Source organism: Ahaetulla prasina, chromosome 11 (genome assembly GCF_028640845.1).
Source record: "Ahaetulla prasina isolate Xishuangbanna chromosome 11, ASM2864084v1, whole genome shotgun sequence".
NCBI lineage: Eukaryota > Metazoa > Chordata > Lepidosauria > Squamata > Colubridae > Ahaetulla > Ahaetulla prasina.
The window spans coordinates 1,370,703-1,394,949 of NC_080549.1; the positions used below are offsets into that span (position 1 = coordinate 1,370,703).

The following is a 24,247-nucleotide window of genomic DNA, read 5'->3' on the forward strand; positions in this document are numbered from 1 at the left end:
AATATTTTGTCTTTTGCATATAGTGCAGTATAAAATTCTGAGAATGCCTTTTAATTTTATCCTGTTGATATATCTCTTTACCTTTATATTCTATTTTTTGTATGACACGTGCTTTCTGTTTCTTCCTTAAATTATATGCCAACCATCTCCCAGGTTTATTTGCATTACAAAAGGTATTATGTTTAGCATATTGTATATTCGTTGCCACCTGGTCTGCCATTAACATATTAAATTGACTCTGTAATATTTTTATAGCCTCTTTAAGTTTATGATCTTGTGGGTTTTGAATTAATAACTGTTGCTTCCTTTGAATTTCTTCTTCCAAATATCTACGCTGCCTTTGTTTATTATTCCTTTGCCTGTTGTCCAAATAAAATCAATATCCTCTAATAAACGCTTTGCTCGCTTCCCACACAGTTCCTATAGGTGTCCCTTTGTACATATTAAAATCAAAAATTCTTTTAACTGTTTCTTACAATAAGTTACATTATCCTCATATCTAAACAGATTTTCATTCAACCTCCATGTTCTACCACCTTTTTCCCTTGTAATAATTCCATCCATACTGGGCTATGGTCAGTTAAACACCTCGAAATATCTTCGTTTTCTTCACCCTAGAAAGCAAGTCATTAGAAATTAAAATAAAATCAATGCGTGAAAAGATTGATGCCTATCAGAAAAAAGTAAAATCTCTCTCATCTGGATTCCGTAACCTCCATATATCTCTAAACTCAAAGTCTTCCATCATTTCAAAAAAAGATTTTGGTAATTTTGCATGTATAGGTATCTTCTTGGAGGAAGTTCTCTTATCCCTTCTTGTATCAATTACTCCATTCCAGTCTCCTAATAAAATAAACGAACTATAATCCCAGAGGGTCAACCTCTCATGTAACATTTTGTAAAACTTTTCTTGTTGCTGATTAGGTGCATAAATACCTATCAACAAAGTCTTTTTTGCATCTATCACCAGTTCAATAGCAATAAATCTTCCTTGAATATCTGCCTCAATTAGCTTAGCTGGTATATCCTTCCTGATATATACAACAATTCCATGCTTCTTTTCCAAAGCTGATGCAACAAAATGGTTACCCAATTTTGAATTAACTAAATATTTTTGGTCTGATAATTTTATATGTGTCTCTTGCAAACAAATTGTTTCAAGTAGTGAAATATTTTCCTTCTTTTCTGAGCTGAATTCAAGCCATTAACATTCCATGACAAGATTCTATTTGCCATTACTGGCCTCCTGAAGCTTTGAAGCAGACAACGGAAGCTCCTCCTCCGGTATCTTCCGTCTAGCTCCTCCCACAGCTTCCATAATGGGATCCTGACTTTTACTTTGAGACTGTTGCTCTTCTTTACGCTTAAGGGCTCCTCTTGTCACCCTTTGCTCTTGTGGTTCCTCTAATACTGGCAGCAATAAAGGCTCTTGGGTCACCACGCCTTCTTGAGTCTCTTGAAGTTTTTCTATCACTTCTATTTCGACTTTCAAAACTGTAGAAAGAAAATCCTTTGCCTTTAAAACAGTGTCAATTCTATATCTCCTTCCTTGATAGAATAGTGTCAGTCCAACTGGCACCTCCCATCTGAATTGAATCTGATGTTTTTTAAGTTCTTGTGTAAAAAGCAAATTCTTCCTGTCTCTTAACATCTTTGAAGGAATCTCTTTCAACACCTTCAACTCCTGTTCTCCAATTTTTAAAGTTGTCTGATATGAAACTTGCAGAATTTGATTTCTCATAGTCCTTTTCACAAAATAAACCACAATGTCCCGAGGAAGCTTTCTCTGTCTTGCAATCCAAGAATTAACTCTATATATTTTATCAATTTGGTAAGCTACCTCTTGGGGGTCCGCTTCAATAAATTCAGCCAATGCTTCTGATATAATTTTTCTTAAGTCTTCTCCACGCTCTTCTCGCATACCACGAATTCTAAGAGCTCCTTCCATAAGTTTATATTGTAATATCACAACCTGATCTTCATTTTGATCCACTTTTTTCTGAACACCTTTCATTTCATCTTCTAAATACTTATTTGACTGAGAGATCTGTTGCATTTCCACTTCCAATCCTTCAATTTTTTTACTCAGTCCTTGAACTGCCATAAGAATATCTTCTCTTATTTTTGCATTAAAATTCTCCATCATCTCTTTTTGCCTATCTTCAGAAAGTTTTAATTGTTCTTTCAATATTTCCTCAAGACTTGGTTCAGATCCCCTTCTTCCAGAAGGCTTTAAAGGTTTAGCTGCCATTCTGTCTTCAAAAGAATCAGGAATTCAAACTTAATAACTCTCCTTCCCTCCTTTCAGTATAAAAAAAACTCCATTTGTAACAATCCACAAGTAACGCTGCTTCATCGTACTAAAAAATTTTACTTTCACTTTTAGACGCCATTTTAAAAGTCAATTAATCAAAGACAAAGAAAGGTTTCAAATTTCAAAAAGGGAGTCGGTACTTGCCGTGCTGATTCTACATCAAAGTTCGAACGCTTGTGAAATTCCCGTCTGCTTGGAATATCAATCAATTTAATAAGTTCTCTAGAGCAGAAGCAACATTCCTCTCCTTTTCCCTGATAAAAACAGGGGCGTGCTGAAGTTGGAAGGAGTGGAATTCGGTGGGGTCATAAATCCAGGAAAATTCGCTCTTAAGAGCAAACCCCCTGTCAGACCTGCCACTCTTCCACAATTCTGATAATCTCTTTCACCCAGAGATTATGCTAAGCTCAGTGAACAGTGATTTATTTTCTGTTTCACTGACTTTTACAATCTTCTAACACGGAGTGCTCTGTTTGAGCACCCAGCAGGAGGGTGACGTCACTGGAGCCTCGCAGAGGTGAGTCTCTTGACCCCTTCGGGCCCTGCAAGGCTGCCGCTCGAGCCCCTCACCCTCACCCTCCCTTTGCCCCCCTGCTCAGCTCAAGCAGCAAGACTGCAACAACGCCAACAAGAGGCAGGCCATCGAAGAGCTGGAGAAGAGCATCAGCCAGGCAGAAGCCGCCAGCCCCGGAATCACCGACAAGATGGTGAAGAAGCTGATGGAGAAATTTCAGAAGTAAGTTTCGGGATGATGATTTGGGTGGGTAGTCCTTGACTTACGACCAGAATTGAGCCCCAGATGTCCCTTCCTAAGCCAGTTTTACAGCCTTTCTGGCCACATTCGTTTAAGCAAATCGCTGCAGCTGTTAAATTAGTAACCCGGTTGTTAAGTGAATCCGGTTTCCCCCCTTGACTTTGCTTGTCAGAAGGTCGCAAAACGGGATCACGTGACACCTCCCCCCCCCCTTCCCCGGGACATTGCGACTGTCATAAATGTGAGCCCGTTGCCAAGAGTCTGAATTTTGACCACGTGCGGATGCTGCAACGGGGTGAAAAACGGTCACAATTGCCTTTTTTTCAGTGCCTCTGTAATTTCAAACGGTCACTAAGCAGACTTTTGTAAATCGAGGGCTACCTGTATTCACGGAAGATACACACACACACCCCCTGCCCCGTAGCTCTGACGCCCTGATGGAATCTTCTCCTCCTGGCCTTTCTGTCTCCCCAGGTTCTCTGCCCATGACTCCTGAGGAAGGACCCTCCCCACACCACCCAAGATGTCGTCCCGCACGGACGCATCTCCTTGCAGCCCACCAAACCCTCCTCTGGCTCGGCTTCTTTTCCTGAGTTCCTGTGCCTTTCGGGATCATCGCAATAGATTTTTTTTGGATGATCGCGGATTCGGATTTAAGGATTTAACTCCACTCTTTTGTAAATGGCATACGTGCTTTCTTCCTTTCTTTTCTCTTTTTTTTTCCTTCCTTCCTTTCTTTCACTTTTTTTGTTTTGTTTTTTGTAAAGAGCGACTTTTAATATTTTAGTTCCCAACGTCTTTAATGCAGCTCAAACGAGACAAAAACCGTCTGTGCCGTTTGCTTCTAGATGCAGCCGGGGGCTCTCAATTGCCAACTGCCTCCTCCACAAATCTGGAGCCTTTTTTCTTTTTTTTACTTTTTAACTTCATAGAAAACACGTTTTGGGAGCGTTTGGGTTTAATCTTCTCCTCTGCCTGAGTTGCAGGTCTCTTACAGACCCCCAAAAGCCAGGCTCGGCACCTACCTTTTAGGAGCAAAGGCTACACGGAAGCACTTCTCCGCTTTGGGCCTCGTCGTCTTTCTTCGGGCCCTTGCTGCCGAGTGCGAGGAACTGGCCGCAGCCTCCGCTCGCTTGGAATTTGGCACAGTGTTTGCCTGAAAGCAATACGTCAATGGCTTGGCCAGTTATCCTGTACAGTTTGTATGTACCCCTTTTGTAGAGCAACATATCCCAGCAGCCACGGCAACTGGGGCAAGGGGTCCAGTGTAAAAGAAAACCAAGGTGGCAGCCGGGGGCCACGCCTCTGAAGCCCACTCCTCCCTCTCTCTCTTTTTTTTTTTGGTTCGTTTAAAAAAACACGCATTGCACACGGAAGGAGTGGGCTGCAGCCGCATGGATACAGCCGCCGTTTCGGTTCCCTAGAGCCCTCCCCTCCCCTCCCCACCCCACGTGAAACGTTCATCATGGTAAGAAATTTCAAAGCAATATGGTTGAAAGGTTTTTGGGGTGGGGGATTGGCAATAATGGACCCAATTCGACCCGAGTTGTTTCTCCTGGAGTAAAATTGGCGAGAGAAGAAAACCTGGGCTGTCTCGGGGGGGGGGGGCATCCGAGCAGTACCTGAAATTGCGTCACCAGCGTTTTGGGGAGCGGGGGGGGGTTTCTTCTGTTGTAAGATATTGATTGACTTATGTCCTTGAAGTCCTTTACATGCATCAACAACCCTTTAATTTCCCCCCCCCCCTTTCCCTCCTTCCCTCCCAAAGTGTATTTTTAAATATCTATTTACCAGTTAATATGCAAATAATTGAGTTATAGATATTCTTTCACGGAAAAAGATAAGTACTGTGCAGTTCAGAGGTGATTTTTCTTTTTCAGAAAAGGTAGAAGAAATTATAAACTTGCTTTCGATTATATATTTATGGTACTGTTGAGATGAGGTTCTCTCTCTTTTTTGCCTTTTCAACCCGGTTTGTATATTATGCTCTCGAAGTGTGTTGTACTTCAGTCTTTGGTTGTGGAAGTGTGGGTGTAAATTTATTTTTGATAAAAAGTCTGGATATGTTTAATTTTATAGTTCAGATCTGCACATTTTTTTTTGGTTTTTTTTTTGTTTTGGTTGGTTTTTGCACAACATTCATTTTAAAGGATTTGACGTGAATCAGCCAAATATGGAACGGAGTTAAATAAGAGTGCAAACAACCAGTGATTTTTGTTGTTGTTGTTGTGATTAAAAGTTGCCATTACAACCTTTTTCTTTGTAAGGAAAAACAAAAAGATATAAAGACACTGGCAAGAGAGAGTGGAGAGAAATGCCAAGGGCAATTGTTTTCAATGGTGCCTACACTGTAAAAAAACAAAACAAAAAACACCCACAGAGAACTTTTAACTCCTTCGTTTTAATTTTAAAGAAATGTTTGTTTAAAAAAAATGTTTCATTGCTATATATCTGAAACACCATTAGAAATTTATATCTGGGGGTGGGGGGGAAACAGTCTGGACATAGTTTTTGAAAACAATAATGTTACGGATTAAATAAAATATTTTTATAAACGCAGAAGCCGTACAAGTTGTAAATACAGTTTGATGCGCAGCTTTACAAAATAACCGTATTATCCGAGCAGAACCGTCGCGCTCCTTCTTCCCAGCCTCTGTTAGTTCTGTAAATCTGTAGATAGATGAAGCTTCTTTCACACTTTTGAGGATCGGGGGACGCAGAAAGTCAAAGGGTTTAAAAAAAAAAAAACCACACACAAATAAATATTTAAGTTCTATAATCTTCTGTGGTCCTTGTGTGATTGTGTCCCACCAAAAACACCTTTTGAGTCAAGGATCAGTTGAGGAGGCAAGTCACGTCTTTGCAGTCCTTCGGCCCCCATCAACCTTTTTGAGATCCTTGACAGAAGTGGGATGTCAGCCCCCATAATCCCTACTCTGCTAGCTGGCCAGGGATTATGGTCGATGAAGACCAGTGCATCCGAAGGGACCCACGGTGGGAAAAGGCTTTTATTTGTCCTGCAAGGAAAACCGCTCCTCATCGTCTAAGACAAATGGACATCTTTCAAGAACAGCTCAGTTTTGGGAAGCTTCAGGAGAGAATTGGCAGAGAAGACTCTCAAGCTCCGAAACAGTCGCAAAAAGTGGACTTTCAGGTTTGCATGTAAACTGAATTTTTTAAAAAATGTGCGATAGAGAAGAAAGTCTCTGCTGCTCCTGAGTTCCTTGGGACAGGGTACTGAGCCAGCTTTTGGGGGTCGAGGGTCAAAACAGAACTCCTTTGGCTGAAATCCAACCAGCTGAATAATTGCAATTACGGAACAGAAGGTAGGAAGACGCTGTAAAACGGGGGTCCCCAAGGTTGGGAACTTTAAGACTTGTGGCCTTCAAGTCCCAGAATCCCTCAGCCAGCAAAGCTGCTGTAAAGGAAGGGTGTCCAGTCATGGCCGCTTTTAAGACCGGTGGACTTTCAACTCCCAGCATCGCTGGCTGGGGAATTCTGGGAGTTGAAGTCCACCGGTCTTAAAAGTGGCCGAAGCTGGACATCCTTGCTCTAAAGGAAAGCTTGTGTGGTTTTCCTCTGGGCTTAGACAACGCCATGAGGGGGAACTGAATGCCATCAGTTTGGCATCGCAAGCCCTTGGAAGGATCTCCCCCCAAACTTTAAAATCCATGATGGAAAAGCGAGTAACAACCAGGACTGGAAAAACAAACATCCATGCCCCGCGTAAACCTGAGAACCGCATACAGTAACAGGTGAGCTGGCTCCATGATCGGCAGCATCCTATGAATTGTCAGACCCCCACGGTGTAGGGGGATGCCTCTGCATTTGCAACCGGAATGCATTTTGGCATTTCTGGCAACCCCGCAGCTCACAATTGGAAGCTTTTTTAAAAAACAAAACAGTAGCAATGCTAGTTCAAATCCCAATTGTTGATTTGTACCTGGTGCTAGCAAACTTAATTCTTTTTTTCGCTCTCTTACCAACGAGCTCTTTTCTGGACTTAATTTGGGAAATCCCCTAAACTTGATGCAAAATTTAATTTGTCCAGTATTATATTTACGATCCCCTCTCCCAAATATGTACTTAATCAATGAAATTATCCCTTTAAGGAAAAGAAACTCCCACTATGCAAAGCCAATTCTGTTTTTCCTTTAACAGTGTCAATGAATTCAGCAGGGTGGTTGTTTTTTAATTCACAAATAACCTGACCCATTGGCAATATGCCACGTACTTTTGACCTGTGCCGTTGTTGTGCCGTCTACATAAAATAATTGGAGGTGCTCTCAGGATCATCGATGGTGGCAGCAGGAACCAGGGAGTCCTCTCCCTCCAGCTGGAGGCTCCCCGAGGAGAGGTGAATTCGCACCCGGGGTCTTTTGAGAACCCGCCCATAGAGGGCGTAGTAGTCTGGGAGGAAGTCTGAATCGGAGTCGCTGGATTCGGTCCCACTGCCCACATAGCACTCTGTGGTTCTCTGGGCTTGGGGAGGTTCTGGGAACGGTGGCTGGGTGAGCAGGCATTGCAAGAGGTCAATCTTCCTGCTGGTCAAGGCTGGGCAGGGGCCGAGAGGGCGGAACTCGGAGCCGCAAGGGAATCTGGTGGCTTTGACATCCGACTGGCTCCAAGATCTCTTGGGGGCCTCCTGAACACCGTAGTCAAAGACGTTCTCATCCTCTTCTTCCTCCATACTAAGGTGGGTGATGTAGGTTGCCTGGGGCAGGGCCAGGGGCTCCATCGACCTGGGGTGAGCTGCAGCTGGGTTCCTTTGTGGCTTCATGGGTCCCTCGCAGGGGTTGACCTCCACGACTCTTTCCTCGGCACGGTCAATGGTGGGGCTCTTGGGGTACTGAGGTGGCCGGTCCACGTAGAAGAAAACTGGAGGAGAAGCCACCTCCAAGGGCTGACTGGACGCTGCCACGTAGGGAACATCGGTGTACATCAGCTGCTGCCTTGGGCTCCTGTCTCTCACGTTGCTCAGAGAAGGGCTCTTGCTGGTGCCGTCCAGCTTGGAGCTGGGCTGGAAAGAGGTCAGGGGGCTCCGTGGCCCGTAGAGACCGGCCGGTTCCCAATTGTGGTCCAGCTCCGTGTAGATCACCGGGAAGGCTGAGCTGCTTTGGGAGTGGAGCAGCACCAATCTGGGGTCTGCTTCTGGTTTCGACCGCTCCAGTTCATCCGTGAAGATGACTTCCACAGCTGAGTTCCTCCGTCGGTTGTCCAGCGTGGGTTCAGACATGTGGATGCCGTTTGCACCATAGTAGCCCCCCATGGTGCCGTAGACAAGCCTCAGGTCTTCCATCTGTGGGGAAAGGAGAGGCATCAACGCTTCAGCTAAGAGGAAAGGTTTAGGCTGCCTTCTTGAGGCCATTTCTGATGCTGCTTTGTCACCCGGAGGTGACCCAACAATCCACGTTAGGCTTGTTTGGGCTGGACTTGAAGGAAGAATCTGCAAAACCCACTTGCTCCATCCCTTCAACCACACCAAAGCCAGCAAAACGGCCGAAGCCTATCTTTAAGGTGCACCAACGTGCACGTTTTGCTCGGGCGGGGGGGGGCGGGAATGGCTGCTACCTTGAGCCTTTCTTTTACCCCTCCCCAAGAAATCCCCCTGACTCAAATTACATACTTGTTTGGAAACGTCCGTTAGCAGATCCGGGGAGGACCGGCATTGCCTGTCATGATAGCGAGAGGAATAGTGTTTCCTGAAAGAGAAAAACCAACCCAAAGTCTGGAAACGGGTATTTTAAACTCTTTTTTTCCAGTCCTGAAACTTCTCCAACCTTCCGCCCTGCAACCGCCTGCAAGGAGAGGTTCACAGCGGGATTGTTAGCCCAGCAAGATAGGACTCGGCACAAAGACTGGGGACCTCATTACTTAGCAGGAGATGCATTTCTGCCAGGATGTTCCATGGAGTTCATTCTCAAGATAGCCCAGCTGTTCCTTCAACCGGGTAATTTGTGGGGGTCTCGCCCTCCCACTTGGGAAACCTCAGGGTACCTAGGAGAACCTTGCAGGCTTTTATAGAGGAGGAGGAGGAGGAGGAGGTGAGGAGAAATCTACAAAGAAAGTTGCAAGGTGACTGGAGGAAAAATATGAACAACTTAATTGCCGGCCATCAACACTGCAATCAATGAATAAAAAGCCACAACCAACCACATAGACACAACATATATAGACTAGCCCAAAGCACACATTTTGGGGAGAGAGAGTTGTTCTCCGGGCTCCAAGCACGAGTTTGAAAGCTTGGAAGACGAAACCTCTGGTCCTAGTTGGACCGACCCAGATTGGATCCTGCAGGTTATCCTGAGAGACGTAGATTGTGAAGTGTTCTTTCAACAGGTAAATTACCTCTCGAATGGCAAGCTTTTCTGCTTCCCTCTGGTCCCGTGTTCCAGCAGCTGCCTCTGAGTTCTCCCACTGTGGTTGCAAAGAGTAGTAGGTAAGGAGTAGCTGCCTCTGCAGCACCCACCAAAGGCACCCCAGACGACACCCGCCAAAACATTTTGAATCCGTCCCTTTGGGGAGGAACAATCCCCAGGGCCCGCCCAGGAGCTTAAAGGTAAAGGTTCCCCTCGCACATATGTGCTAGTCGTTCCCGATTCTAGGGGGCAGTGCTCCTCTCTGTTTTAAAGCCGAAGAGCCAGCGCTGTCCAAAGATGTCTCCGTGGTCCTGTGGCCGGCATGACTCAATGCCAAAGGCACACAGAACGCTGTTCTCTTCCCACCAAAAGTGGTCCCTACTTTTTCTACCTTGCATTTTTTACGTGCTTTCGAACTGCTAGGTTGGCAGAAGCTGGGACAAGGAACGGGAGCTCAGCCCGTTACGCGGCACTAGGGATTCGAACCGCCAAACTGCTGACCTTTCGATCAACAAGCTCAGCGTCTTGGCCACCGAGCCACCGCGTCCTTCCAGGAGCTTACAGTTTAATATTTCACACCCGGATAAGGCAGGAAATCGAGAGAAGCAAAGAGGAAGAACTTGTGGCGGACAGAGGCAGCCACAGGCACCCAGGCTGGCTTCCTGGTTTCCCGAAAACCAGGCTGGCTTCCTGGTTCCCCCAAAATTACCTGTAACGGAAACTGGAGCCTTTGCTGCAGAGAAAGGCTTTGGGTTTTGACTTTGGCTCCGTGGAGAGGCGGAAGAAGGCATGGTATTCGACGCACGTCTTCCAAAACGCCTTGCAGGTGTCGCGACTCGCCATGGCGAACTCCAGGGTATCTTTGCAGAGAGCCTGTTGGGAAAAGACAATGGTTTAGTCCAGGGCTTCTTGACCTTGACAGCTTTTAGACAGGTAGACTTCCATTCCCAGAATTCTTCATTTGCATGACAGCCTGGAATTTCATCGTTGTCTCTCATCCATGCTCTGCTTAACTTTTCAAGATCAGCCAGCATCCAATATTTCTGAAAGCTGAGGCTAGGGAATAGCAAAATTAGAGTTGGAAGAGGCCTTGGAGGTCTTCTAGTCCAGAAACCTCCAACCGTGGCAACTTTAAGCCTGGTGGACTTCAACTCCCAGAATTCCCCAGCCAGCATAGCTTAAAGTTGGCTTAAAGTTGCCACGGTTGGAGATCCCTGTTCTAGACCAACCCCCTCCCTGCTCTGGCAGGAAATCCTAGACCATTTCAGACAAATGGTTGCCCAATCCCTTCTTAAAAACCTCCAATATTGGATGTCCATGGAGATTTTCAGTCCTCCAGGTCATGGTTGTCCCAAAGGTGCTTTTTTCAAGAGGCAACTGGACTTTCTGGTTTTTCTTTGAAGACGTTTCGCTTCTCATCCCAGAAGCTTCCTCAGCCCTGGAGCTGAAGAAGCTTCTGGGATGAGAAGCGAAACGTTTTCAAAGAAAATCCAGAAAGTCCAGTTGCCTCTTGAAAAAAGCACTTTTGGGACTTGCAGTATTGGAGCACCCAGAACTTCTGGAGGCAAGTTGTTCTACTGGTTAATTGTTCTCACTGTCAGGAAATTTCTCCTTAGTTCTAGGTTGCTTCTCTCCTTGATTAGTTTCCACCCGTTGCTTCTTGTCCTGCCTTCAGGTGCTTTGGAGAATAGCTTGACTCCAGATGTGGGTTTCAGCAGGTTCTGACCAGTTCTGGAGAACCGGTAGTAAAAATTCTGAATGGTCCCGCCCCCATCTATTCTCTGCCTCCCAAGTCCCAGCTGATCGGGAGGAAATGGGGATTTTTGCAGTAACCTTCCCCTGGAGTGGGGTGGGAATGGAGATGCTACAGTATCCTTCCCCTGCCACGCCCATCAAGCCACACCCACCAAGCCACACTCACAGAACCGGTAGTAAAAAAATTTGAAACCCACCACTGCTTGACTCCCTCTTCTTTGGGGCAGCCCCTGAGATATTGGAAGATGCTATCATGTCTACCGTAGTCCTTCTTTTCATCAGACTAGACCGACCCAGTTCCAACAACCCTGTTTTAGCCTTCAGCCCCCTAATCCTCTTTGTTTTTGCTCTTCTCTGAATGTTGGTGGAGGGCCCCAGAAACCCTTCCTTTTTCCTCCTGCAATCCACCCCAAACAATTTGGAACTTGGTTGCAGCGATGATCTGCCAGCCAGCCAGCCTGCCTTCTGCCTCAATTGGTCATTTCTACCGAGAGTGTGTCTTAGACCAGAGAAATATCACCCAACCCAACCCACACAAAGACATTGACACACACAGACACAAACACAGACATTCCAACCCCACCCCCACAACCCCCAGGTACCGAAACGTTGGCGTGAAGCTTGATCAAGAAATGCTTCCGTTTGAAACTCAGTTTCCGGATTTTGGACCAGTTGAAGGTATTAATCTTGGTGTTGCCCTGAAAAATTAGAATAGAATAGAATAGAATAGAATAGAATTTTATTGGCCAAGTGTGATTGGACACACAAGGAATTTGTCTTGGTGCAGATGCTCTCAGTGTACATAAAAGAAAAGATACCTTCATCAAGGTACAACACTTACAACACTTACAATTAAAGAGTCAACAAGCAAGAAGATCAGGGGTCTCCAACCTTGACCACTTTAAGCCTTGTGGACTTCAACTCCCAGAATTCCCTGGCCAGCACAGCACAGCTGGCTGGGGAATTCTGGGAGTTGAAGTCCACAGGTCTTAAATGGCCAAGGGTGGACACCTCTGAAGTAGATGAAGACACTACAAGGAACACCTGGCAGTATCCAGCTGTGGAAGGTGGCTCACGGAGAACTCTTTTCAGTGGCTTGGCCTGAGGCTGCTCAACACCCAGCACAAAGTGGGGTTTATACATTTTTAAATAAAAAATATATTCTTTTCATTTTAGAGATCTTCCTAGCTGCCTCTTTTGCACTGATGGAACATGAAAACCAGGAATCCTCTTTAACCAACAATTGCTTAGTCGGTGGTTGCAGCAGAGTTAAATTTATTGTCTCGTTCTTTTTCTTCCTACAGTTTTGCTGGAGAAAACCCTCATTTTTGCACCTAGAAAACAAAACAGGCTGCCCCCCCCACCCCTCCGTTTCCCTTGCTCCTTGCCCAGCTGTGGGCGAAGGCTGTCGCAGAGCCATCGCCCACGTTTGCCAGCGCAAGCCTCTCACCAAAGTCTGCATGTCCCTCCCCCCCCGAACAGAAAGCCGGGGAGCTGCAGAACCATGTAATTGCCACAAAAATGAGACTGCTATTTTCGGCAGAAAATTATACGGCCAAGAGTTGTCTTCCTACTGTGCAACACACGGCACATGTGACATGGCAGCAGTTAGGTTTAGCAAGGAAAGGCAGGCGTCAAGGCGCCCACATCAGAGGGTGCTGGGCAAAGCCACGAAGGGATTGGAGACCCCGCCGAGATTTTTCTCAGCTATCCACCCTGGCTTCCCCGGGAGGCAATTCCCCAGGCTATACTTAAAGCAGGAAGCTTTTAATTAACCTTAGAAAGGACATTTGCTGATCAGCTTCCAATGGCTCCATTCAGTTATCAAAGAGGTCCCTCTAGAATGATCGACAGCTGCCCAAAGGGCTCCACACAGCTCTGCTTTAACGCTGAGGGCACCAGGGGGGCAGAATGCCGCCAGCTCGAAGAATTCACACGTGTGAGGTCACATTGGCAGCTTGACCTATTGGGTATCTGTCGTGTCCCACTCCTCCGCTGATGGCCGGGTCAGGGAAATCCGAATCAGGCTTGCCTCTGCAGCTCTGCCAAAGTCCTAGCAAAGTCCTCAAGGCAGGCAGGAGACCAGAAAGTGACTTCAGCAAGATATGTTCGACTTTGCCTGACTCAGAGAATGCCAGAAAGCAGGTCCTTTATATAGGCCATGGGGTGTGGCTCCATGACTCAGCACTTATCCAGGCCTGCCCCTCCCTTCCTTCTGACGCCGCCGCCTATCAATTCTTCTGAAGCGAGGGTCACTCCAGTCGGCAGCTGTTGGTAATTGACCTTCCTCAGGCTCACATGCTGTGGGGGAGGGGGAGGGGTCTAGTTGCTCTGTTTGCCTGGGCATGGAGCCAGGGCTGGGGCCGGGAGGTACTTCCTCCTCCTCAGCCTGTCTGGGCATGGAGCCAGGGCTGGGGCCGGGAGGCATACTAGGACATTCCTCAGCGTTCGGAAGCAGATAAGAAGGCCCTGCTGCGGTTGAGAGCAGGCAAGACACAACAGTATCTTGCTTGGAAAGGGGTCCTAATAAAAAAAATATTGTTACCCGCAGTACCAGGACGCCCATGTGGGTAACTGCCAAGTTGATCTGGGTCCCTTCCCCGTCACTGGCAGGATGTGGACGGATGCCATACATCTCCAGCTTCCTCACTATGTCCAGGAGCTGCACATCAGATTCATCTGGAGTTTTGCCCCTGGAAAGAAAAGGATTATGGGGTCAGTAAGTGAGCCAGAGAAAGGGGGCCTGGCTGTGTATCCCTTATTTTTGGGCTGAACCAGGATGTTTCCCTCCTAGTTTGGAGACTGGAAATGTCTCTCTTCTCAAAGGTCCGATTTCCAGTTCGGAAAGTCCCGTGGAATGAAACTTTCTATGTGCGGAAGTTTTTAATCTCATTCAAGCTCTCACTCCAAGGAATCCTGAGCAAAAGTAAAAAGTTTAGCACTGACAATGTTACCTAGTTGGTTAACGAAACGTCTTCAAGAAAATACAGAAGTTCAGAGAGCACCAAGGATCCCGCAGTCACCCTCCTCCTCTTCCTTCCTTATTGCAAACCCCGCTCCCTTCTAGCACTGATGCTGTTACCTAGTTGGGCAATGAAATGTTTGCAAGAAAGCAGCCAAGCTCAGATAGCGCCAAGGAGCCCTTAAAAAAATGAAAAAGAGCGAAAGGAGAAGACCGGTCACTTACACGTGCTTCTTATGGTAGCGCATGATGCTGGTCCTCAGGTCCTCTTGGTTCAGCAAGTATTTGTGCGTTTCCAAGTGCTTTCGATCCATTTCTTCATGGAAATCGCCCAGCGCAGCTGCAGGAACAATCAACGGTCAACGGAATTGGCTTTATTTGGAGGTCCGTCCACAAAAGCCAGGAGCAAAATCAGGATCAGCCCACGGCAGAAGGGGGGGGGAGGGGAAGAAATACCTTCTCCTACCCCGTGGGGACCTTTCCCTCCCCAAGACCCAGCCGCGCCCTTGCCCTCCTCTTCCTCTCCCGCCGAAGGACCCTCCAACAAGGCTCAGGGACGCACATTGTAGGAGATGCGACACCATCAGAGCCGAACTGTTGTCGCTGCACGGGAGCTTCCCACAGGCAAGGTCCTTCTTGAGCTGAAGGGTGAACAGGTACCTGGAAAGACATTTTTCAGGGGTCTCACTGCTCTGGGTTCCCCTTTCTCTGGAGAGGCGACACGGGTGGGTCTCGATGTACGACCACACTCGGGAACCAGAATTTCCGTCGCTGAGCAAGCCGCTACGAACTGGGTTGTGTTTACAACAATTTTGCCGCTGTTCTTAAGGGAGTCGGTGCGGTTGTTAAGTGAATCATGCTGTTATTAAGGGAATCCGGCTTTCCACATTGACTCTGCTTTGCCAGACGCCGGCTGGGAAGATCCCAAAGAGCCAAATGCTGGTTGCCAGGCGCCTGAATTCTGATCCCCTGAAGATGGGGAGGTTGAGATGGATTGTTAAGTGCGCATACTGGCGCCTAGTCATTTTTTTCAGTGCTGTTGTGAGTTTGAATGGTCACTTCACAAAATAGTCCAGGACTTAACAGATATGCTTCTCTCTGCTTCTTAAGGACTAGAACCTTGAATGTAAGTTTCTTAAGGACTGGAAACCTGAATTTAAAAGGGCTGGCATGAGAGAGAGAGCTTCTTAAAAGCGCGGAATCCAATCTGAATCCAACATTGTTTGCTAAGGATATGGAGCCCGTGTCAACAACTATCCCTTGTTTTTATGGCATTATTTGCCTAGTTCATATATTTAACAATGCACTATTAAATATACTTCATGCCTACAAATACTTCCTGCCTCCTGTTGTTGTCACAGTAATAACAACAATACACCTCTTTGCATCCATGTGGAACGGTACACAAACAGTTTAACCAGGGAGCTGTGTTTCATCAAGCCTTCTTTTTAAACAGGCATACAAAAGGAGATAAATCGTTCTTCAGGATGCAATTATGCCTTTATTTATTTTAAAAGGGAAACCTTAGGAGACGAGCAGAAACAGGGAAAAAACAATGAAACGAAACGAAATGAAGGAAAAGCAACATGCAGCCTACCTCGTCAACTCTTCTTTAAGATGGCCCGGATCCACTGGGAAAAATTTCACCATAAATTTGAAAAGAATGTCCTTAGGATCTTAAAACACAACATCTTCATAAGTTTGGTTTCAAAAGTCTGTCGGGAACATTTACACACATCTTTTCATTTGAAAAACGGTCTTTTCGCTAAAGACAGCCCAGCCCTTCCCACCGCCCCCCCCCCCCGAGAAGGATCCGTCCTTCCCTCCTTCCTCTACCTCAGGGATCTCCAAACTAGGCAACTTTAAGGTCTTCAACTCCCAGAATTCCCCAGTCAGCATAAGTGGACTTCAACTCCCAGAATTCTCCACTGGCTTGGGAATTCTGGGAGTTGAAGTCCACCCATCTGCAAGTAGCTGAGACTGAGAAATGCTTCATTACTGTTTCTGAAAACATAGAAGTTTCTGAGGACTTTTTTTCATCCAGCATATTTTCTATTTGTTTCCCCCTGACTTTTCTTGAACCATTCGAGAGTCGCAAGCAGGTCTTTGCAAAGAACTTTGCTTATCATCGGCCCTATAAAGTTTTCCAGTCCTAAAATCCATGTAAGGCAATACTCAGATGGAGACTTTATCTTCAGCTCGTAAGCACTCAGAAAAGCCAAAAATGAGACACACACACACACACTCAGCCTTTCTCCGGCTCCAGGTCAATGCCCTTTAAGACAGGGGTCTCCAACCCTGGCAACGTTACGACTTGTGGACTTCAACTCCCAGAGTTCCTCAGTCAGGGCATGCTGGCTGAGAAATTCTGGGAACTGAAGTCCACAAGTTGTAAAGTTGCCACAGTCAGAGACCCCTGCTTGAAGAAGTCCCTAAACTGGCAATGGAAGCAATTCTTGAATGCAGTTAATTGACTTCTGGCATATTGTTTTTGTGAGGGGTTCCGGGTGCTCTCCGAGTTTGGTTGTTTTCGTGCATATATTTCATTACCCAACTAGGTAACATCATCAGTGCTAGACCGGAAGGGGGTTGGGGGAGGGGGAGGAGTGTGGGGTCCTTGGTGCTCTTTGATCTTGGTGGTTTTCTTGCAGATGTTTCACTACCAAACTAGGTAACATCATTAATGCACTGATGATATTATCTAGTTCCGGTAGTGAAACATCTGCAAGAAAAAAACCCAGCTCAGAGAGCACCAGGGACTCCCCACCACTTCGACCCCGAGCTACAAATATTCTCCTTAATTGAGATGGTTTTCAACTGCACCTTGGTGGCTGCTGAGCGTCATCAAGAGCCCCTCCTGCCCTACAAGGGGTGAGCGGCCATCACCCGCTTAACCAGCAGCAAGGAAGACTAGATGGTTCCCAGGCTGGACAGCAGCTTCTGACCCTCCCTGCTTTCTACTGAGGGGCATAAAGGGGGCTGGGACCTCCCCCACCCCACCCCCGCCCCCAACTTCCACCTCCGCCTTCTCCAAGGTACTTACTTTTAATCTGCTTGGTGATGGGCTTGAGAAGTTCCAGCCAGGCCTGCAAAGAGAGAAGGGCAGCCAGCTGTATGGGGTGGGGGGGATCTTGACTGAGCCAACTGCCCTCCCCTCCAACTGGCCTGGGTCCTTTGGGGAAGGGAAAGCCCTCTGCAAGCCAGGAGACGCCCCCCACCCACAAGACCCCTTTAGCTCCTGCCCATGGAAACGGGTGTGTCTAAAACAAGCTTATTGCAATTTTAGAAGCCCCACCCCCACAGCTTCCCACTCCCCACATCCTAGCCCCATGTGGCATCCTTACACAAGCCTCCCACCCACCCCGAGGTTAGGGTCATTCCCCCCCCCCTGAACTTACAGCATGCCCTGCAGGGCTCCAGAATTCCAGTCCAAAATATTCTTTTTCTGCCAGGTTCAAGTGGTTGCAGCTGAGGTTAAATAATGTTTTCCCAGAAGACTTTTGCTAAAGGGCCAGAAAGAGAAGGAAGGAAGGAAGGAAGGAAGGAAGGAAGGAAGGAAGGAAGGAAGGAAGGAAGGAAGGAAGACATAATGGAGAGAGAGAGAGAGAGAGAGAGAGAGAGGCAGAAATAAACAGAATTCTATATGCCAAAGAAAAAGGCAGATGCCTCATGTCTCCTGTTTCCATAGTCTCTGCTTTCTTCCATTTGCTCAGGGTTGTGAGTTTGAGAAGGGTTGGGGTAAGAAGGGGGTGTATCTTTTTTAATGCTTCCACCCCATTTCCTAGCACTACTGAACCTTTGTAGCTCCAGTTATTAACCAAACTTAGCTCACGTTGAAAAGCCTAAGAAAGGCCAAACCATCGTAGTGCCAGGATAGAAGACCACAAGGTGACTCCACAGGGAAGTTCAAAAATGACCCAGAAGGTGGCGCCCAGAAAAATTACACGAACATAGGTGTGAAATCCCTAGGAAGATAAACCAAACTCCTGGCATATATCTCCTTCAGAAAGGTGGCTCTTTATGGAGCCCTTAAAGATTTGTGGTGGAGCAGAGACCCTTCCCAAGTGACTTAATGGAGAGTGAGTTTGTGTCTTTGAACTTGAGAGACCCTTGCAAGAATTGGATTTTTGAAACAAGCCGAAACTGGTTTATTTCCTGAGTTGCTAGATGCCAAATAATTGACCAAGAACAAAATAGAATAGAATAGAATAGAATAGAATAGAACAAAACAGAACAAAATAGAAACTGAATAGAACAAAATAGAACAAAATAGAACAAAATATGAATAGAATAGAATAGGATAGAATAGAATAGAATAGAATAGAATTCTTTATTGGCCAAGTGTGATTGGACACACAAGGAATTTGTCTTTGGTGCATACGGTCTCAGTGTATATAAAAGAAGTCTTGATTAACTCAATTCTGCCACCTTCAATTCAGTCTTGACCTCTCAGTTGACATGAGCCAGTGTGGGAAAGCCAGGGCAATCTTAATTAAGCAGCACAAACCTGTCAGTAATTAAGGCTAATTAAACAGCAATAAGTGGAAGAGTGATTAAGTTAAATATCTGATTCAGAGATTTTAAAATTTTGGGGCAATTTCAGAACTATAAATATTTCAATCCTTGCTAAACCAGTGACACCATCTTCCCAACCCTTTCCAGGCATGTTTGCAGGTTGTAAAACTGCAAAAGTGGGAATTCTTTAGGATATACCTGAAGTCCCCCAAGTTGGAGTAGGTTTTATTTAGATACAAGAAATCCTGTTTATACTGAAGTTGCGTGCTTGCACCCCTTCCCCAAGCCAATGCTATCCATTTTTTTTTTTTTGTTTACATTTATACCCCGCCCTTCTCCGAAGACTCAGGGCGGCTTACAGTGTATATAAGGCAATAGTCTCATTCTATTTGTATATTTTTACAAAGTCAACTTATAGCCCCCCCAACAATCTGGGTCCTCATTTTACCTACCTTATAAAGGGTGGAAGGCTGAGTCAACCTTGGGCCGGGCTTGAACCTGCAGTAATTGCAGGCTGCTGTGTTCTAATAACAGGCTTCGTAACAGCCTGAGCTATCACGGCCCCTTTTTAAACACTTATTAAATTATATTGGCATCCCACTTTCATTAGTTGCATGCCACTCATTTCTGCTTCCAGATTTCAAATGGGAGAAAATATATATATCTTGCTCCCAGAAGCACGAAGCTGAAGCCTGAAGATGACGAATGAGACTTCGTCGAAACGTCGCCAAGACACTTCCAATTTTACACGGGAGAAAACCCGAACAACCAAAGACATACATATATATATATATGTATGTATATGTATATGTATGTATGTATATATATAAACAAAACGTAAGTATGTTAGGGAAGAGACTTTACTGTCCAAAGGTACTGTTTGTATAAGTATATGTTCTACTGAAGAAGTTTGTTTCCAAAGATTATGTATATTAGACAAAGTTGGTAACAAATATATAATATATACCTTAAAAGCAGGGGTGAAATCCAGCAGGTTCTGACAGATTCTGGAGAACCAGTAGCAGAAATTTTGAGTAGTTCAGAGAACTGGCAACCACCACCTCTGGCTGGTCCCAGAGTGGGGTAGGAATGGAGATTTTGCAGTATCCTTCCCCTGCCACGCCCACCAAACCACACCACACCCACCAAGCCACATCACGCCCATAAAACCGGTAGTAAAAAAAATTGGATTTCACCACTGCTTAAATGAAATAAATAATTGGGAGCTGCCCAGTTGGTTATTCTATTTATCAAATGTATATGCCGCGTAGCTTGTGGTGCGAGACGATATTCAGTGGTTATAAGACAGGCGGCTGTATAAAGGTTTTAAATAAATCAAATAAATAAAAAGGATGGAAGAAATGTGCACTACATTTTAATTTTCTATATGGGTACAGTATATATACTTTTATATTTTCTATATGGGTATAATATATATACTTTTGAGAGAGGGAATCAGAATTGCATTTTTTAATGTGTGCTAGTGTGTTCACAGAAAAAAGTGATGATAAAGGTTATCTGATTTCTTATCCTCTTATTTTATATCTTATCATCTATTTTAATGCGAACTTTTAAAAAATCTCAGACTCACAAAGGAGAGATAAGAGAACCAACCGCTGGGAAAGTTGCAAAGTTGAGACCCTGAAATTGTCAGAGTTGCAAAAAAGATAAAAATAAAAAAATATCTGAGTGGAATCAAAATAGATTTACACATTTCTCTTCCACACTAGAACTAAAAATGATGCTTTATGATAGTGATGGCTAACCTTTTTGCCATCGCATGCCAGGAGGGAGGGGCGCGTGTGTGTGCCCATACCCATAATTCTATGTGCCCCGCGCATGCGTGCATGACTCCCTTCTCCCGCTCCTTCCACGCGATGGCCCGGTAGGCCCGTGTTGCTCTCTCACCTGGCTCCAGAGCCTCTCTAGGAGTCTGGGGAGACGCGCAAATGGCCTTCGCCATCCCCCTGGAGGCCCTACGGAGGACCTCTGGGGGAGTGGGGAAGGCCGTTTTCGCCCTCCCCAGACTCCTAGAGAGGCTCTGGGGCCAGGTGAGAGAGCAACACGGGCCTTCCCCACCACCCCACGAGGCCCTCCAGAGGGAGGAAACAGCCTGTTTCCCTACTTCTGGTGGGCCCAGAAGGCCCAAAAATCAACTGGCCGGCCCACATATGCACGCCCGGAGCTGAGCTCGCATGCCCACTGATATGGCTATGCGTGCTACTAGTGACGCGCATGCCATAGGTTCGCCATCACGGCTTTATAAAGATTGAACTTCCCTGGAGGGCTGAGCCAGACTCAGGAAATGAAGCCGCAGCTCCTCTTGGAAGTTTCTGGCTGGACCGTCCGGTGGGCCAATTGCTCCTGGCATCCATCCAGAGGCACCTGTCCTCTGACTTGGGCGGCCAGGGAAATTGAGGGGTTGCCGACACGCTGCGCATTGTGCTCGGGGTGAAAGCGCTCATGCTAACATCTGACAGATAATCCCTTGTTGCAGTCACGGAGGTTTAAATTGCTACCCTGGTACCAAAGAGGTAACTAGGGAAATGACAGGGTAATCACTGCCTTTTCTGGAATGGGGGGGGGAGGCGTCCTATTTCCTTACAAACAGCTGAGTGGCAACGGCAATTAAAGCAATTATCACTGTTTATTCCTCCTGCTGCAGGATTCGGGAGCTCAAGAGACATCAGCCAGGGACCTGGGAAGAAACAGCCTGAATTGAGGCAATGATGCTCCTGGGCTTGGAAACGATGTTCTTTTCAAGCTCTTTGAGATGCTTACAACATTCAAGGCGCTGCAGGTGTCAGGGGAGGGTAGCCCCCGAATCAGGAGGGGGTTTGGAAGCACCTCTTCTGATTAACACACTTTATTCAAAGACAGGGAAGTGCGTAAATCGCAGCTGTTCCTCCTGATTATTTGCACTATCTGACCCATGCATTAAATGTTGGTGTTTCCTGGGAGTGTAGGATGGTGTCCCTCAACCATGGCAGCTTGAAGATGGATGGACTGGGGAACCCTGGGAGTTGAAGTCCTCCCAATGTCAGCTCTAACAGAGGGCAACCTGCCCCTCTCTGGGTCCTGGGTTCCATTTTTGTCCTGCAACATCAGGATGTTTTTCCTGCCATTTGATCCAAAGCTGCCTTCTTGCAAATTAGTCTTTGTATTTTGTGCATGAGTCTTTGAAGCAGCTAGATTTTCTCATCGGGTGATACATGAACCCTTTCATATCATTAAGTCAAGAAAGGGGCACTATTGTCGCTCTGCTTTTTTCTCCGTGCAGAATTTGTTAAAATCCCTTCTGTTTACTGACCTTGAAATCCACATAAGAGACTTCCAGCTCATCCCACTAGTTCTGCTATCAAGAGGCCCCTCTGTTTCAGAGAATCTGTTGGAAAAATAACCCTAGGCCATCTCTCTTTCTCGCCTTCTCTATCTCTCTCTCTCTCTCCCCCTCTTTTTTTTTTTAAATTCCAGGACATTATGGTGGCTATTTGACATCAAATGCATTGCATGCCTGGAAGGTATTCTGGAGGTTTTGAAAAGAAAGCCCAACCCTGGCCTTTAATGGAGGTTATTTCTTGCAGCGCACATGGCCTATAAAGCTAAACCTGAGAAGCAAAGTGGCAGGAGGGTGAATTGGAAAAGAAGGAAGTGAAAAATGCTGAATCTGAAATTTAAAAAAGGGGGTAGGGGACACAGCGCCAGGGATAATCAATCCCACAAAAGTCGGGTTTCATGATTACGAGCGAGAAATCCCAGTTTCAAGGTAGACTTAATGCATCTCTCCCTCTTCCAAGGGCTTCTGAACTATAAATCTTAAAATATTCGGCATCAAGAACAGCCTATCAAGATGGAGATTAGATAATTTTTTAAAAAAGCTAAATTATTTTGCACATGCTCCATTCCCTGTACTTTTAGAACTAAAACCATCAATATTGTTGTGCTGTTCTTACTCAATATTGCTTCTTTAAAAATAAAGGCATCTCCATATAGATGTAGCCAAAATTCTACTGCAGCTTGATTCTAAAATGTATGTTTTTATTGCCTGGAAGATTTCATTCTGAAACAGACCCCTCTATTTTTCTCTGACAGAGAACTTTCAGAAAGATCTATCCTTTAGATAAAGGTATTAGGTAATTCCACTTTTAGCTATAAGGCAAACACCATGTTTCTAAAGTGCAACAATGCTAAATTTACCAAAATGATAACTTGTCTCAATGATAACTATCATTTTGACTCACTACAAGCCTGTTATTTTAGCTATCAGAAAGCCTCTTTTTCAGCACCTGCATCTAATTCATTCTTTGGAACATTAATTTTATAGAAGAAATGAAGCAGGAGCTAATTTATAAAATAACTATTTTTAAAATTCTGAACAATTTGGAGATTACAATTCAAGATGGAGATTTAGTGGTGGACACTGTCTTTGAACATTAAAAGGATTTATTTATTATCGGATAAAACCATGACCCTTCTTAAGGGTCTTGTCCAAGGAATATTTAGAAATAGTCAAGTCCTTACTGCGAATTAGCAATTGTGCAGAATGTGAGGAGATGCAGGCATCTAATTAGATTAAAAAAACAAACAAAACACCAGTACTGAAATTAAAACATCACCCAGTCCAAGAAGGTCAAATTCCAGCAGACAAAATAATAGACAAGAAACAGCGAATATACTTACATCAACCACAAAGATTTTCTGAGAGTCATCCAGAAACTGGACTTTGAGATGGAGCATCCTTAGGTGAGTGGCTCAGCAGCCAGCGAGGTTGAGTCTCTGTGCGATCTGAAGGGAGGGAGGGCGACTTCCGATTCATACAGAATTTTATTCTTGGTTGGATAAGAACAGGAGCCTGGAGTGCAGACTTTTTTGCAAAGGAGCAGAAGACCAAGAGGGAAGATGGAGGAGATACGACAAGCATCACGAAATTGGAAAAGGTTTTCTTCCGTTCATGCCTTTTTCCATATTCACCTCTTTTCCACGTTCCTCCTTGCAGAGAAGCTAAAATATTCTGCCCGGAACAAAGAAATAAAGATTGTGTTGCGTGTGAACCAGACCCAGGTTTTCTCCAGAGCTGGTCCACCCTGCTCCAAGATGAAAAGACAAGCAATGGCACGGGACAGGAATGACCTTCTCTCCATTTTTAAAGTTTAGGGCTCTTGGTTCAGAATTTGTAGGGTTTCTGCATCTTCATTGTCTTTAGAAAAAGGCCCTTTCCCTCTGACATTTAGGTCAGTGTGTGATCAAATAGGACAGGACTGAGTGTAGGAATCCCCTTGGAGAACTATCTCTACATATGCAAACAGGTACAGAGCCAAGAGGGGAGTAATCGACTCCAAATTGTGGTCTTAGACAACTTAGAACTACGCAGACTTCAGTCTGACCTAAGCATAGTACATAAAATTATCTACCACAATATCCTCCCTGTCAATGACTACTTCAGCTTCAACCACAACAATACACGAGCAAATAATAGATACAAACTCAAGGTAAACCGCTCCAAACTCGATTGCAGAAAATATGATTTCAGCAACAGAGTGGTCAATGCCTGGAATGCACTACCTGACTCAGTGGTTTCATCCCCAAAC

General features: G+C 45.5%; 2 protein-coding genes across 3 annotated transcripts in view; one reads left to right on the top strand and one right to left on the bottom strand.

Annotated features, from left to right (window-relative positions):
* The window catches only part of STK26 (serine/threonine kinase 26), a 31,659-nt gene extending 25,810 nt beyond the window's left edge, over positions 1–5,849 (top strand). For both annotated transcript variants that reach the window (XM_058196615.1, XM_058196616.1), the window contains exons 11-12: positions 2,914–3,050; positions 3,543–5,849. In XM_058196615.1, coding sequence (XP_058052598.1) covers positions 2,914–3,050; positions 3,543–3,564 — 159 coding nt within the window. In that variant the 3' untranslated portion in view covers positions 3,565–5,849. The remainder of the gene's footprint in view (positions 1–2,913; positions 3,051–3,542) is intronic.
* A 1,113-nt stretch (positions 5,850–6,962) lies between these two features.
* FRMD7 (FERM domain containing 7) lies at positions 6,963–24,203 on the bottom strand. The gene is made up of 12 exons (XM_058196625.1): positions 23,340–24,203; positions 17,543–17,647; positions 17,188–17,230; positions 15,742–15,820; positions 14,707–14,804; positions 14,370–14,484; positions 13,728–13,875; positions 11,785–11,880; positions 10,137–10,300; positions 9,417–9,485; positions 8,695–8,770; positions 6,963–8,367 (listed from the first exon to the last, which is right to left on the bottom strand). Exons 1-12 carry the CDS (start codon positions 23,394–23,396, stop codon positions 7,330–7,332), a joined length of 2,088 nt encoding a protein of 695 aa, XP_058052608.1. The 5' UTR covers positions 23,397–24,203; the 3' UTR covers positions 6,963–7,329.
* Between the last annotated feature and the right edge of the window lie 44 nt (positions 24,204–24,247).

Excerpts from the sequence above, each read along its gene's own strand:
- FRMD7 (XM_058196625.1), bottom strand. The coding sequence starts at position 23,396 with ATGCTCCATCTCAAAGTCCAGTTTCTGGATGACTCTCAGAAAATCTTT. Across the intron at positions 14,805-15,741 it reads CTTAAAGAAGAGTTGACGAG|GTACCTGTTCACCCTTCAGC; the intron begins GTAGGCTGCATG and ends ATGTCTTTCCAG. Across the intron at positions 8,771-9,416 it reads AAAAGCTTGCCATTCGAGAG|GAAACACTATTCCTCTCGCT; the intron begins GTAATTTACCTG and ends TTTCTCTTTCAG.